The sequence below is a fragment of the Furipterus horrens genome, unplaced genomic scaffold, assembly GCF_987537825.1.
Source record: "Furipterus horrens unplaced genomic scaffold, mFurHor1.1.pri manual_scaffold_3, whole genome shotgun sequence".
Classification (NCBI taxonomy): domain Eukaryota; kingdom Metazoa; phylum Chordata; class Mammalia; order Chiroptera; family Furipteridae; genus Furipterus; species Furipterus horrens.
This window is the reverse complement of record NW_028327173.1, coordinates 169,811,745-169,825,415: the sequence shown is the minus strand read 5'-3', so window position 1 is coordinate 169,825,415 and position 13,671 is coordinate 169,811,745. Positions and strand designations below refer to the sequence as shown.

The 13,671-nt window shown below is 36.0% G+C and overlaps 1 protein-coding gene across 9 annotated transcripts in view; it reads right to left on the bottom strand.

Annotated features, from left to right (window-relative positions):
- The window catches only part of MAP2K5 (mitogen-activated protein kinase kinase 5), a 255,139-nt gene that overhangs the window by 194,849 nt on the left and 46,619 nt on the right, over positions 1-13,671 (bottom strand). For all 9 annotated transcript variants that reach the window (XM_090270812.1, XM_090270814.1, XM_090270815.1 and 6 more), the window contains exons 7-8: positions 10,224-10,272; positions 3,363-3,427 (exon numbers count right to left, since the gene is read on the bottom strand). In XM_090270812.1, the coding sequence (XP_090126938.1) occupies positions 3,363-3,427; positions 10,224-10,272 (114 nt within the window). The remainder of the gene's footprint in view (positions 1-3,362; positions 3,428-10,223; positions 10,273-13,671) is intronic.

Here is a 13,671-nt window from a genome sequence, read left to right as displayed (position 1 = left end):
CACAATGAATCTCAGAGGGAAACAGAACATGTGTCTTCCCTAAATTAATTTTTCTGGAACAATCTGTAGCACTTTGGTAAATGGAGCAATAATGAAAGTGCATTCATTTTCTTTTCCTAAATTATTTTGCCTCCTGGGCCTGGTCTATATTTTAGTCTAAGGTATTTCCTTTATGATCCATTTCACCCAAACCAGTAATCCAGGAAATACTAACTTAAAATTATCTGCCTAGGTCACTATCATAATACAGAGAACAGCTCAGCAGGTGACTACACAGATGCCACATTTGGTTTAAATGCCTGAGCCCAGAATTTTGTATTGTGTAACCGGGGAGAACATCTAGACTTAAGGGATGAAAATGTGATCAACTATTAAATAATATATATTGCAGTTTATCCCTTGAAAATCACAATATCCCACCAAGTGAAGCAAATAAGACTGAAATATTAAGCTTTTGCTTTGCATTTATCAGCTTTATTATACTTTATAAAAAAATTAAATGGGCCCATTAGGCAGTTTTGTTACCAATGAGTGAATTTTCCAATATTTTCCTCATCTAGTTTATGTAGCATAGCCTGTAATGTAATCATTTTGTTTGAAAAAAATCACAATTTTTATAGTCAACACCATTATAAGGTAAACATAGTGTAGGAGAAAGTCAATCATAACACATCAAACATTTGATTTTATAGAGATTTTAGTAAAGTAATCTTCATTTCTTGATGATTATACCATTTCTTTATGCTGAACGAAAAGCCAGGGACATAAAAACAACATACAGTGAAGCCCAGGGAAAACTGGAAAACAGTGATCAATGACAAGTAGTTATGCAATTTGGTACCTTCATGGCCTTTCCCCTTAAGAATCACCTGGGCAATACAATAACTGAAATGTCTTCTTTTGATAAGAGATCAAATATACAAAACAAAAAGTACTAAACTGATCATAATACTGCCACTCACCCTCCATTAATGATTTCTATCAAAAACATTAAATCTTAAAATTATGCATATTGAGCCTAAGAAATGGTAGCTAAATGAACTCTTAGGGTAAGTTGCTAATACCACCACAACATTCTAGCAACTTAAAGAACTTGGGCTAAGGACACGTGGGAGGACGTTCCCTTGGATATTGTGGCCCTAATAAAAGGAGAAGTTCTAGCCATGCTTCTTGCTAAAAACAACATTAACTGAGCGAACGGGGAGTTATTATTTAACGAGCACAGGGCACCTGATTTGCAAGATGAAGAGTTCTGCAGATGGATGGTGATGGTGGTTGCACAACAGTGTGCTTAATGCCATTGAACTGCAAACTTAAAAGTGATTGTGAAGGTAAATTTTATGTTACATATATTTTACCACAATTTAAAAACTATTGAAAAAATACTAACATAATTTTCTTCTAATTTTTCCTTGCGGGGTGGGCTTTTTTTTTTTCAATTTCCCTGACCCCTTTCATCTATATCTGTATCTATATCTATACCTATCTGTATTTTAAGGTAAAAGACCAGAATTTTAACATTATTTCTAATGAAAATTATCTGCTAGTGTTTAACAGTCTTATGTTTTTTCCCTTCTAGAACAAACCAGGATAGTAAATTCACAACAGCCCTTCAATTAAAAAAATACAAACACGCTTGACAGTTAACATTTGATGAAATAGCACAAATAAGAAATGGGTTAGGAGTCTAATTGTTTTTGGATTCTATCTGAAGCCAATAAAAGGAATCCAAAGAGTCACTAGAAATTTTTCCTGTATTATTACATCTGGCTATCAGCATAAGAAGAAAGGTTGAGGCTTTCAAAACTTCTCCCTTCATGAAACTCAAGAGAAGGAAATCAGGATGTACACATTCTTTCTTTTCTAAGGGTCCCTGAGCCCAAGAATCTTAAGAACAGGGTAAAAATCCAGGTCAGATATGAGTAAGGAGGAGAAGACTAAAATGAAGGGGTGCTATTTGTGCAGAACTGTGAGCTGCATGGGAAGGTATATTAGGATGATCCAAGGAAGGCCAATAGTGGCCTCAAACTCATTGGACACATTAGCCATCAATCATTTTAAAGGCAAGACCCAAGGACTGTATAAGAAATATGTCATTACTTAATTCTCTGAATTATCTAGTGGAAGCACTTAACATTTAGACCAACGATTCACAGTACCCAGTCATATGTAGGAAAAAATAATACAAATATGTAAAAATAAGTTCTTAAATGACTGGATTCAGGAGAAAGGACTCACATCCTGGCTGTCTGCAGAGAGGATTAAAGCCCTGGGTGGGGGATTGGAACAGATGACTTTGAAGGAGCTTCTAATCCTGAGGAACCTAATTCTATGCCAAGGCTACATCTACATGTGGAGGTTGTTCTAGGATTTTTGGATGTGACTCCTCATCATCATAGGGCAACAGGGCAATTTCTATCTGTATTGATGTGGCTGGTTAGAACTTAAAATTCTAAGAACATTAGTAACCAATAAGAAAATAAATTATTTTACAACTTTGAAAATATATATTAATATCAATATTAAAACATCTAAGGTAAAAACACAATCACAATGTGTTGCAGGGTTAGCATGTGTATGGAAAACAGCTCTCTGGAGGAAAGCTTTATTACTCCCTCAGGGCTTTCTTACAGAGTATGGATTTTTTAATTCCTGGTGGAATATTTTTCATACACCATTGCAGACTATTAAGTACCAGATATTACATTATGTAGTTTAAACTTTGCACTACTGCATGAGAAAGACTTCCCTGTTGAGAAAACAATTTTTTATGGTTAGCATTTTTTAATATGAAAATGAACACTCCTTTAGGGTAGGATCACTGCAACTGGAATTTGGGAGAATTTTATAACTTAACATATTCATCAATGTGTAGAAATTCTCTCAGGGGAGTAGGGTAAGGAGAGAAAGAAATACAACAGGAAGAAGGTTTTTTAATAACTTGTAGTGTTGACACAGGGCAAAGCAGTGGTGTTTATAAGGTTTGTCTTCCACTGCGCATAGCTGCAAACAGGCAGGGGACTAGCATAGGGTGATAGCAAGTTAAAAAAAAAATCATGGTGTTGAAGAGCAAAGGAAACAAAAGGTATTAAACTTCTGGCCAGTTAAAGGTACACTTGCTAATGGTGGAACTATTACTGGCTCAGCCAGGAGAGATGCAGACTCAGAAATATTAAGAAGGCTACATAAATGCACTTTTCCAAGAAATTCCTGAAAAAATAGATGCCTTGCAGAATTTTGGAGTCAAATGTGTAAATAAAATCTAAGTGCTGGTCGTCATTTAAAAATCTTTTCCAAGGAGAACTTGAATACCCACATGTGGCAAAAGTGGACAGAAAGTTTAAACAAAATTAACTACTCACTTGTAGACTGTGCCTCCGTTGCCATGACCAAGAGTGTCTCGATATCGTATGTCTTGTTCATTCATCTCCACAAGAAAGAAAGAAAAACAAAAAGGGTGTCATGCTGTGGATGAAAATGTCAAGGAAAAGCAACTCTGGGCCATAAACAACAAGCAGTGTGGGTCATTTCAAGTTCAGCTGCAAGAACGAGAAGATCAATACAACATTTGCTGTCCAATTTATAAAAGACGATACCAAGGGACAAAGTGATGGAAAGTTTAATGACAATTTGTTTGCCTGGGTCATTTCATTAAAGTTTGATAAAAGGTGTCAAAATGGAATGATATAACATAGCTCAAAAGGGTCAGGTCAGAGATACCGATAAGAACACAGTATCCAGTACTACATATAACCAATGCCAAAGAGCTGCACATAACCAAAGTCACACCTAGGAAGACAACACACACACACTCTCAGTGATCTAATTCACGATCTGTAAATAAATCAGCCCCTGAAAACTCCTCAGGTGACCCTATAATTAACATTAAACAAACTGAATGATGTTAATGATTTTCCTAGAGTAGATACAGCTTTTTTATTTTTATTTTTGGAAATGATAAATTAGTATACAGCAATAACTGGGTAGAAATCATATTATGCTGATGAAAGTGTTAAATCAATGCACTTTAATATGCACATATAGCAAAATATAATGCATAAGAGAAAACATAAGCATGTGATTCTTACAGTCATTTCCATAATTAAAAAAAAAAACCAAACAGCATACAGTTTCCCAGGTTCTGTAAAACTGTTATGACACAAATACTACTCTCGTTTGTATCACAAATAATAGTGAATTATTTTAGTGCCCACAGAATGTTTTAAGAGTTTTAAAGAATTCCCTAAATAATTATTTATCAGATTATATTTGATGCATTTAGTAATTTTCTACAGTGGTCCAGTTGCTTAAAAATTAACTGCCAACTTTATCACTAAGTGGCTTCAAGAAAGGTGTTATTTTCCATATAGCTAGAGCTTGGGAAAAGCCATAGTAAGCTCTGAAAAAAAATCAATTTCCAGGGAATTGAACTGCCTTGCATGAGCAGAAAATGGATGGAGTTTTTAATTCAATATCACCTGGAAAAAAATAGTTTGCTTTCAAACCATTATAGTAAAGCTTTAACTATTTTGCTGTACTCTAAACTTCCACCAATTGAATAAAGCAAGGCTTCATTTATCAAAGGAAATATTTTTCTTCTATACATCTCTGAGGCTGAAGCTTCAGAGAACTGTGATAATTAGGAGTACAGTGTGGGTAACAGAAACAGCTTACTTTCCAAGCTGTTTTGCCAATCCCTAAAAGAATACTGACAGATATATGTTTAAAGGCCAATTCTGCACCCAACTGTAGTACAACCTAATTGATGCAATTTGCTATTAGCTAATTACTATATTTAGGGTCAGTGAAGAAATGCCAGACAAGTCAGAAAAACTGGCAACTATTTCCCCATTTTGGAGAAATTCTGTTCTTCACTACCTTCATATTACTAATATATATATATAAAAAAGTTTAACCTTTGTAAAAGATGTGGCATGAAGAAAAGAAAACCTCACTATTCTGGACCAAATGATAAATTTTAAGAGAGCATTTAAAAAAAGAGAGGAAGCACATAAAGCAACTTGAGATGCTAAACTAGCAGAGTTCCTATTGGATTTACTTTGATGGATGGGTACGAAGGATACGTATGTAAATAGCAGTATCTCCTGGTGGGTACAAATAGGCTAATTCCTTTAAAATATTTCTCTAGGTAATCTAAACATAACTATAACAACCTAATTTGTACCATTAACTTGCCTAACAAGCTGCACCGTCATCATGGCCTGAAGTAAAATTCTAGGAGAGAGATATCTCACTCAAGTCTACAAATTCTGAATCAGTGGCACTGGGATTTAAGGGTGAACAGGCTGTAGCTATGGAGCACATAGGAGCCGGGCTCTGGAGCAGTGAAATCTGCGGTCATATCCCCTCCACCTGCCTTACTCCATCAGGGCCTTCCAGGTAAAAGGGCCAGTAGTTTCTTCTCAGAAAAATATACATACCAAGATATACTGATATTACACATTCTAATAATACACTGGGATAAACCTAGGACTTCGGACGGTGTTTTATGGTATTTTGTTGGAAGAAAAGGCAGCGAAGGAGTAAGTATGGCATGTCTCTGAGCAGCTTCAACCATTATAATCCCGACATCACAGTCTTTTTACCTCTACTACCTACCAGGTTGAAAAGAGAAGGGAAGCAGCTTCCCCTACCCCCTCTCAGCATCCTCAGGGCTCCAACCTAAGCAGGAGTGGTAGGCATCCCAAACAGTCAGAGAAGGGAATGTTGTTTGTTGTGTGTGTGCTAAGTATTATGTAAGTAAATTCAAGGATGGGAATTTGGAATCCTTTAAATAATGAGGAAGACTGTAAATGACACATAAAGATAAAAATGATTTTGAACAAGTTCTAGAATGTCACTTAAAAAGACAGTATCCATAAAAAAATGGATAGAGCGCTCCTATGATGTTCTCATAAAGTTTTACAGACCTTTGCCTGACCTATGCCCTCACTGATAAGATTTTTATATTTTAAAATATCAGATTATTTTTCATTTTACTGATTTGAATTTTCTAGTTTTATATGGTATACAAATATTATTGATGTAAAAAAAGTTTCACAAAAGAAAACTATTAGAGCCAACCTCATGAATTGATTACAAACAAAATTTTCAAAATTTCATAGCTCTGATCAAAATGTATTACTTTAATTGATCTCAACTATGAAAAATCATTAAAGGAATCAACAAACAGCTGATAAAATTTTTGCCTTTTTAGTTTAGATAAGCACATTAATCCAACTTTTCAAAATGAAGTACAGAAAGAGTGCTCATTAAGATGCAAAAGTGGTGTTTAAAAGCCACAGAGTACAATGTTTAAATATGATAGGATCAGATATCATAAAACTCACAAAATTTTACAGCATTGTAAGCATTTAGCCTAATTCATGTAGGTCATATAAGTAGTCAATAACAACTAGTCAGGGCTATAACTCAGTCTCACATATGGTCCTCTCCAGGCTCTATCTTAGCCGTTGATTTCCTGTGTAAGCATGGGGGGACAGCATCTCCACCCATGATCACTGGCCCACAGGAAGAAAAACAATCAACTGAAGGGCACTCAGAAGTTAAAAGCAATTTCATTAGTTATGGTATTTGTTTTTAAGAACACTGCTTTTAAAATCACGTAGCTCTTACCATAGAAAAAAGGTGAAATAAAATTTTTATTCAATAAATATACCAAAATAAATTTTACATAAAAATTTAAAAAAGCAAATAAAAGACAAACTAACAAACAGACGTGAAGGTGGAGGAAGAAAAAGCCATGAGAGTTATGATTACGTGTCAACTGCCACGGCAGCAAACGACCTGGAGAAATGGCTGGCACGGGGCCCTGCTCCTGCTGCCAGAGAAGCAGGTGCTGTGGAGGAAATGCAAATGTGACCACCCGGGGCGGAAAGTTATGTTTGTGTGGGTAGAGGAGGGTGTCATGTAGTTTGGACTTAACATACACAGTCTCATTTATGTTTCGGTCTCCATCTGGGATTGAAGATGAGCTATAAGAATCTAAGAGTTTTATATACTAGTGAGAATTAGTTTTTAAAGCTAATTTTATAGTACGATACCTATTTTTCTTCCTCTTTTATTTTTCTTTTTTGAAACACAGAAAGTTTTTCCAAAGGCATTTGAAGTTCTCAAAATACAAGTCAAAAATACAGCAGGATCAGAATTAGTTCTGGATCTGTGACTTCTCAGTACATTTATACTTGATTTATTAGAAATAATAAAAAAAATACTGTCACAAAATCTCCTACAAAATCTAAAATATAAAATGAGGAAAAACAACTTTAGAAATGTAAAGGTCAAGGTTACACATACTTGGAGTAACTGTGCACTTTTTAAATCCTTTAAATTGACCCACTGGGCCATTGTTAATCAGTTTCAAAACAAGGGCCAATGTTAAACTGAAATGGGAAAAACACATCCAGAAAACACATAATTGGTACTGATTTATAGTTCTAAGTAAAACAAACCAAAACTACCTTATCATTTTTTTTAAAGCTGGAAAAAAAGGAATCCTCTATTTAAGCAATAACAGAAAAATAGTGTCTCTATTCCAAAGACTAAATGTTAAACTTTTTAAAAAAGTGCTTAGTTTAATATAATATTAATGAAATTAATGGGGAAAATGAAATGGAATTCAATTATGGATCAGCACAGAAAATATTCTTTGTTTATTGTCTGCTTGTGTTATGAAGAATCTGTACCTATTGCTGATAAATGATTAAAATAAAAATGCTCAATTAATCCTTATTTTATATGTAAAAGTCTGATAGAAACTAGTCCTATCACTGGACCTTTGCTTAACAAATCGAAGCAATAATGGTTTCAAAAAGCAGTCACACTCTATGAGCAGACAATTGGAGAGATTTAGTAAATCCCACTTTATAGAGCAGAGACTAATCGGAAAACACAAGCCAGTCAAATGTTTCTTATGAACTGTTGACACTATATCAATGCTGAATCAATTGGTGGCATTTACTCTGAGTGACAGAAAAGAAATAAATATTTATATCACATAACCTATATCAATGAACCCAGGCTGAAAGCTATTTCTAACCTGTCAATATTTGATTATCTTGAAGAATCATGTCCCTTTCTTTTAATGATTAATATGAATTCCTTATTAAATCTAAATGGAGACTAGTGGAAAGGCAAATCATTATTAATGCTTGAGAGCATAAACCACTAAAATAAAAAAAACCTATGCTCAAGTGTTAAAGTATCATTAAATGTGACTTACATCTTCCATATCAAGTGGTGTTCGTGGTCAGCGCCGAAACTTACTGATGCCCACAGCTGTGCACATTACCTCACTGCAATGCAATCTTGCTCACTCTTTAGTTACCTTATAGCACCAACAAATTATGGAATTAGTAGAAGTCATTTCTGAAGACTTCCAAGAGTGGGGAGTGTTTTGTTTGTTTTGCGAATGAGAGCAAATATAAAGAAGGCTAATCCTCAAGAGAAAGAAAATGCCATCCTGTTTAATGTGGGTTATCGCATTCCCAAGGGAAAACAAGAAGCAAATCTTTAAGTGTCAAAAATCACTGCCACGACGATCTTCCTCTGAATAGAACCTCATAACTGAGAACATTAGGACATTTATGATAGTAGGTTTGTTGTCAAAACACCAGGAACATTTCTGAATGTTTATTTTTGCTGTAGAAATAAATGATTTTTCATTTTTGAAAGGGGAATCTATGACAGGTTATTTTCCATTGCCTGAGTTGAACAAATGTAGTTAAAGCTTCTTAATTTATGTCAATTTTGAAATATATTTTCCAGCTGAAGAACACAAGTGACTCATACATAAATTACAATTAGTAATAAGATGTTGAAGCGAAATAAATTTCCTAGGCTCAGTATTTCTGCTTTTAGTCCAGTTTTGTTTCCTACTGGTTCTGAACACATACAGAGTTATCAGAGGGGCATACATGTGAACCTCAATCTAAACAAACCTTTGACTGCTTAAAGTTAAAAATATTAGGTAGATACGATCTAAAATTCTGAAACCATACAGATCACATACCTAACACCAGATTCTTCTTGGCTGTATATGCAATGTGTAAGAACTAGAATTCACACTCTGGTTGACGATCAGATGTCAAAACCACATCAACCTACTTTTTCTAACTGTATTCAAGGGATTGTGTGCTAAATAAGGCTTCCAGAAGCACCACTATACAGTCACTGTTTTAAGGCATACGGATCTATTAGGCCACAAAGTTACAGGTGATATTAAAGGACAAGCATGAGGACCCGCTTTGTCTTATTGACATGCTCCACTACAAGTACTTGATTCATGAAATGCCAATGAGGCTTGGAGAGGTCAGCATGTGAAGGCACTGAATAAGCATCTGAGATAATTAAGATTTCAGCCTTCGAAACATGGACGGGAAGTGAACAGCAGTTAAGAAAATCAATAAGAGTCTTTTATTTGCAGTGACACAGATGTCTCAGTCAATAGAGCCTAATAGGCAGGCTTAATCGCAATGGACAGGCGCCTGCCTCCAAGGCTATCAAAGGGCTTTCTTCTATAACAAACATTAAAACGCATTTATGTTGCTATTGAAGAATTGAGGACCCTGTAGGTAGCTTAATTTACCCGTGTATGTTTAAAAGCAGTATACTATTTCAGATGTGTCCATTTACTTGAATAAAAATTAGTGAGAAATAAGTGGTCCACAGGCACGTTTGTTTCTCAGTGGGTGGGTTAGGTCATGCAGCTTTAAGATGGCCTGTGGACTAGGCAACCCAGGGTTCCTAAAGCCTAGGAATTTTAAATGCCAACGATCTCATGTTATTCTACTTCCCTGAAAAGCCAGCTTTAGTCCCAGGACAAAAGAACTGTGCTAAGGTGAGAAAGTAACAGTTTGGTTTATTTTTTCTCCCCAAAGATAATGAAAGAAACAGTCACCTCAGGATACAAGGCCATTTCGACAACCCATGGGTTGACACACTTGTTCAGAACTGATTAACTTTTTTTGAACTGAGAAGGCAGCAGGGTGTGTGCATGGTACTTCAATCTGCCGGGAGTGAAACCCATTAGCACAGTTTGAAAAATGTGCTGCAAATTGTTCTGCCAATCAAATTAAGCCATGTAATTCACTTATGACAAGAAGGTATTCACAGGCTCTTTATCTGTTTAAGTTTATGGATACAAAAACTAGACAGTATTAAGTTACTACTATCTGAAAATATTAATATGTAATGACACCTACCTGGCCATTGGCTAATATTTTTTTCAGTTCAGCAGAAGACTTCTTTAAGCTGAAAAGCGAAGACATAATTCTTAATGGTAAGATCAACACCTTCGAACACCACTGAAAATTCAGAGTAAAACATATATACAGGGACTGCATTCTTTACATCCTTCTCTTTGTATAATATTTTTTCAAAAGTAACTGGCCAAGTGGCAAAGCTATTAATAAAGAGACTGAAACCCCATTAGTAATTTAAAGTTAATAAAGATGTCTACAGTCGAAATGAAGCTAGAATATTGTAGGCTATATTTAGTGACTTTTTTGTCTATTAGTTCCGCTGCCTTTGGGTAGCCTTTCAGCGGCTATTTTATGTGACCTCTTCATCTGCTAAATCCAAAGTACTTAACGAGGCACTCTTAGAATGTTCACCACAAACAAAGATTACAGAACTTTAAAAGATAAAATGGTTTAAATCCTAATCTTTTACTACAGTTAGAGTTACAGTTCAATTCCTGGGGAGCAAATGTAGTAAAAGTAACTCCCGGTACTCAACAGCGGTACACTCTGGGACAGATTACTCACTTGTCTCTGAGCCTCAACTTCCGAAGCAACGTTCCTCCCTGTGCTACTCCTCTGTGTGGACAGACAGATGCCTTTCACCCCACCACACTGCCAAGACTGAAAGTCCCTTGAGAATGCAAAGCATATCTCACTCACCTATCCATTCCCTTTCATTCCCACCCTTGAACCTAGCCAGCAACTTGGCGTGCGCGCGCACACACACACACACACACACACACACACATTCATTTGGTACTTCTAATAAGTTATATTTGAGAAAATCTCAGACTTCAAGTTTGGCCACACTCATTATTCTAAGATATAATTATTCTTCCTAAATACTTTTTGAACTTCTGCTATGGTCAAATGCAGACTATGAAGCCTTAGTCTCTATTTCCCCCAGATTTTATAAAACATGACCTCAACCAACGGTTTGAAAGTTTAATAATGTCCTCCCTAGTCTAAGAATTCATGTACCTAAGTGGCAGTTAATAATTTTGTAGAATGGAACTAAAGCTGAAACATATACCAAAAAGAAAAAAAACAAAAACAAACCCAAACAACTTTGGCTTAAATCAGTCCAATTATAAATAATAATAGCAGTTCCATACACCTATGCATGAGTTTAGGGAAACTGGCCTGTGGGGGTACAGTTACTCATAATTTACACACACACACAAAAAAACTAAGATACAGACCTTGCTCAAAGTCAGTCTATCTCTCTTACACACACATACTTTTCTTCCTGAGAAACATTTAGATACCTCTGTTCCCACAGATGACTCTCAATTTAATAGTTGCAATTATTGTAAAAACAGAAATAACCAAACAATGCCTGGGCAACATTTCTCCACAGATATTCCATTTTATCATACGCCTTGAAATAGTAACATTTTGATTCACTGCATTTACAAAATACTTTCTATTCAAGAAACAAAACGTGATTCCTTGATACAACTTCATCAATCTTCTATCACCAGAGGTAGACATATAGAAAGTCTAATCATCCTAATTTTACAGGATAGGCAGGCTCTCTTGTTAGGTGCTAATGCAGCTGGTATACTTAAGTTGAAGCCAGGGTTCATTTACCATTCTGAAAATCCTAGGGCCCTCAAGAATTAGGCTAAACCTCCTTTGCCTGTGCTCTATAAATGGGGCATCAAAGCTTGGATGACAGCACATCTGTCTACGATAATGGTTTACTGGATATTTTAAACCCACTGTTGAGATCTACCATGCAAAAAATAAAAATTTCTTTCCCGATATTACTGCTCGTTGACAATGTGCTTGGTCACCCAAGAACTCTGATAAAGATGTACAAGATTAATGTTGTTTTCATACCTGCTAACACAACATCCATTCTGTATCCATGGATCAAAGAGTAATTTTGACCTTCAACTCTTATTTAATAAATACATTTTGTAAGCCTATAGCTGTAATTGATAGTGCTTCCTCTGATGGATATAGGCAAAGTAAATTGAAACCCTCTGGAAATAATTCACCATTCTAGATGCCATTAAGAACATTCCTGATTCACAGAAAGAGGTCAAAAATCAACTTTAAAAAGAGCTTAGACGAAGTTGAATCCGACCCTAATGGGTGACTTCTAGGGGTTCAAGACTTCAGTGGAGGAAGTAACTGTAGATGTAGTGGAAAGAGCAGGAGAACTAGAATTGAAAGTGGAGCCTGAAGATGTGAGTGAATTGCTGTAATCTCATGATAAAACTTTAATGAATGAGGAGTTGTTTCTTAGGTATGAGAAAAGGAAGTGGTTCTTTGAGATAAAATCTGGTAAAAATGATGTGAAGATTACTGAAATGACAACAAAGATTTAGAATATTACATAACCTTAGATGACAAATAGCTGGCAAAGTTTGAGAGGACTCCAATTTTGAAAGAAGTTCCACTGTGGATAAAATGCTACCAAACAGCATCACATGCTACAGAGAAATCATTCACGAGAGGAAGAGTCGATCAATGCATCAAACTTCATTGTTGTCACATTTTAAGAAACTGCCACATATACCGCAACCTTCAGCAACCACCACTCTGATCAGTCCTCAGCCATCAACATCGAGGCAAGACCCTCCACCAGCAGGAAGATTAGGACTTGCTAAAGGCTCAGATGATGGTTAACATTTTGTAACAATAAAGTATTTTTTAATTTAATTATGTACTTTTTTTTTACATAATGCTACTGCACATTTAATAGATTACAGTATACTGTAAACATAATTTTTATATGCACGGGGAAACCAAAAAAAGTATGTGACTCGCTTTACTGCGATATTTCCTTTATTGTGGGGGTCTAGAATATGTCTACTAGCTGAATAACTGAATGTATAACAAAAATGACCTAGAAAACCATCAATTTAAGCAGGTCGCTCCTTTTACTTGAGCACTGTGATAGTCTGGAAGTTCTCAAGCCTGTCAAAAAAAAAAAAAAAGGCTCAGACTTCAGGCCAAGATGGAGGCGTAGATAGACACACTGTGTCTCCCTCTAGAACTAAGAAGGAATACAACTACCTCAGAACTAGAAACAACCAGAAGTTCCAGAAAATCAAACTGCATGGAAGTCCAACAAAAAAAATATAAAGAAGAAATACTCATCCAGACAGGTAGGAGGGGCGGAGTCGGGGTGGAGAGGACGTGGTGTGGTGGTAGCCTTAGTGGCAGTGGCAGGCCAGTGGAAAGCACAGTTACACGTTTTAAAAAGTCAGGAGGGACACCTGGGGAGTGTACCCAGCTCCTCACCAGACCGTGAAGCTCACGGTCCCCGTGCTGCAGAAAATCAAGCCTCATTGCTTCTGACTGTGCAAACCAGTGGGGGTTGGGGTATTGTTCTTTCTCAGACCCCTCCCCCACATGCAGCACCACAACATGGTGAAACAGGTTGCCCTGTACT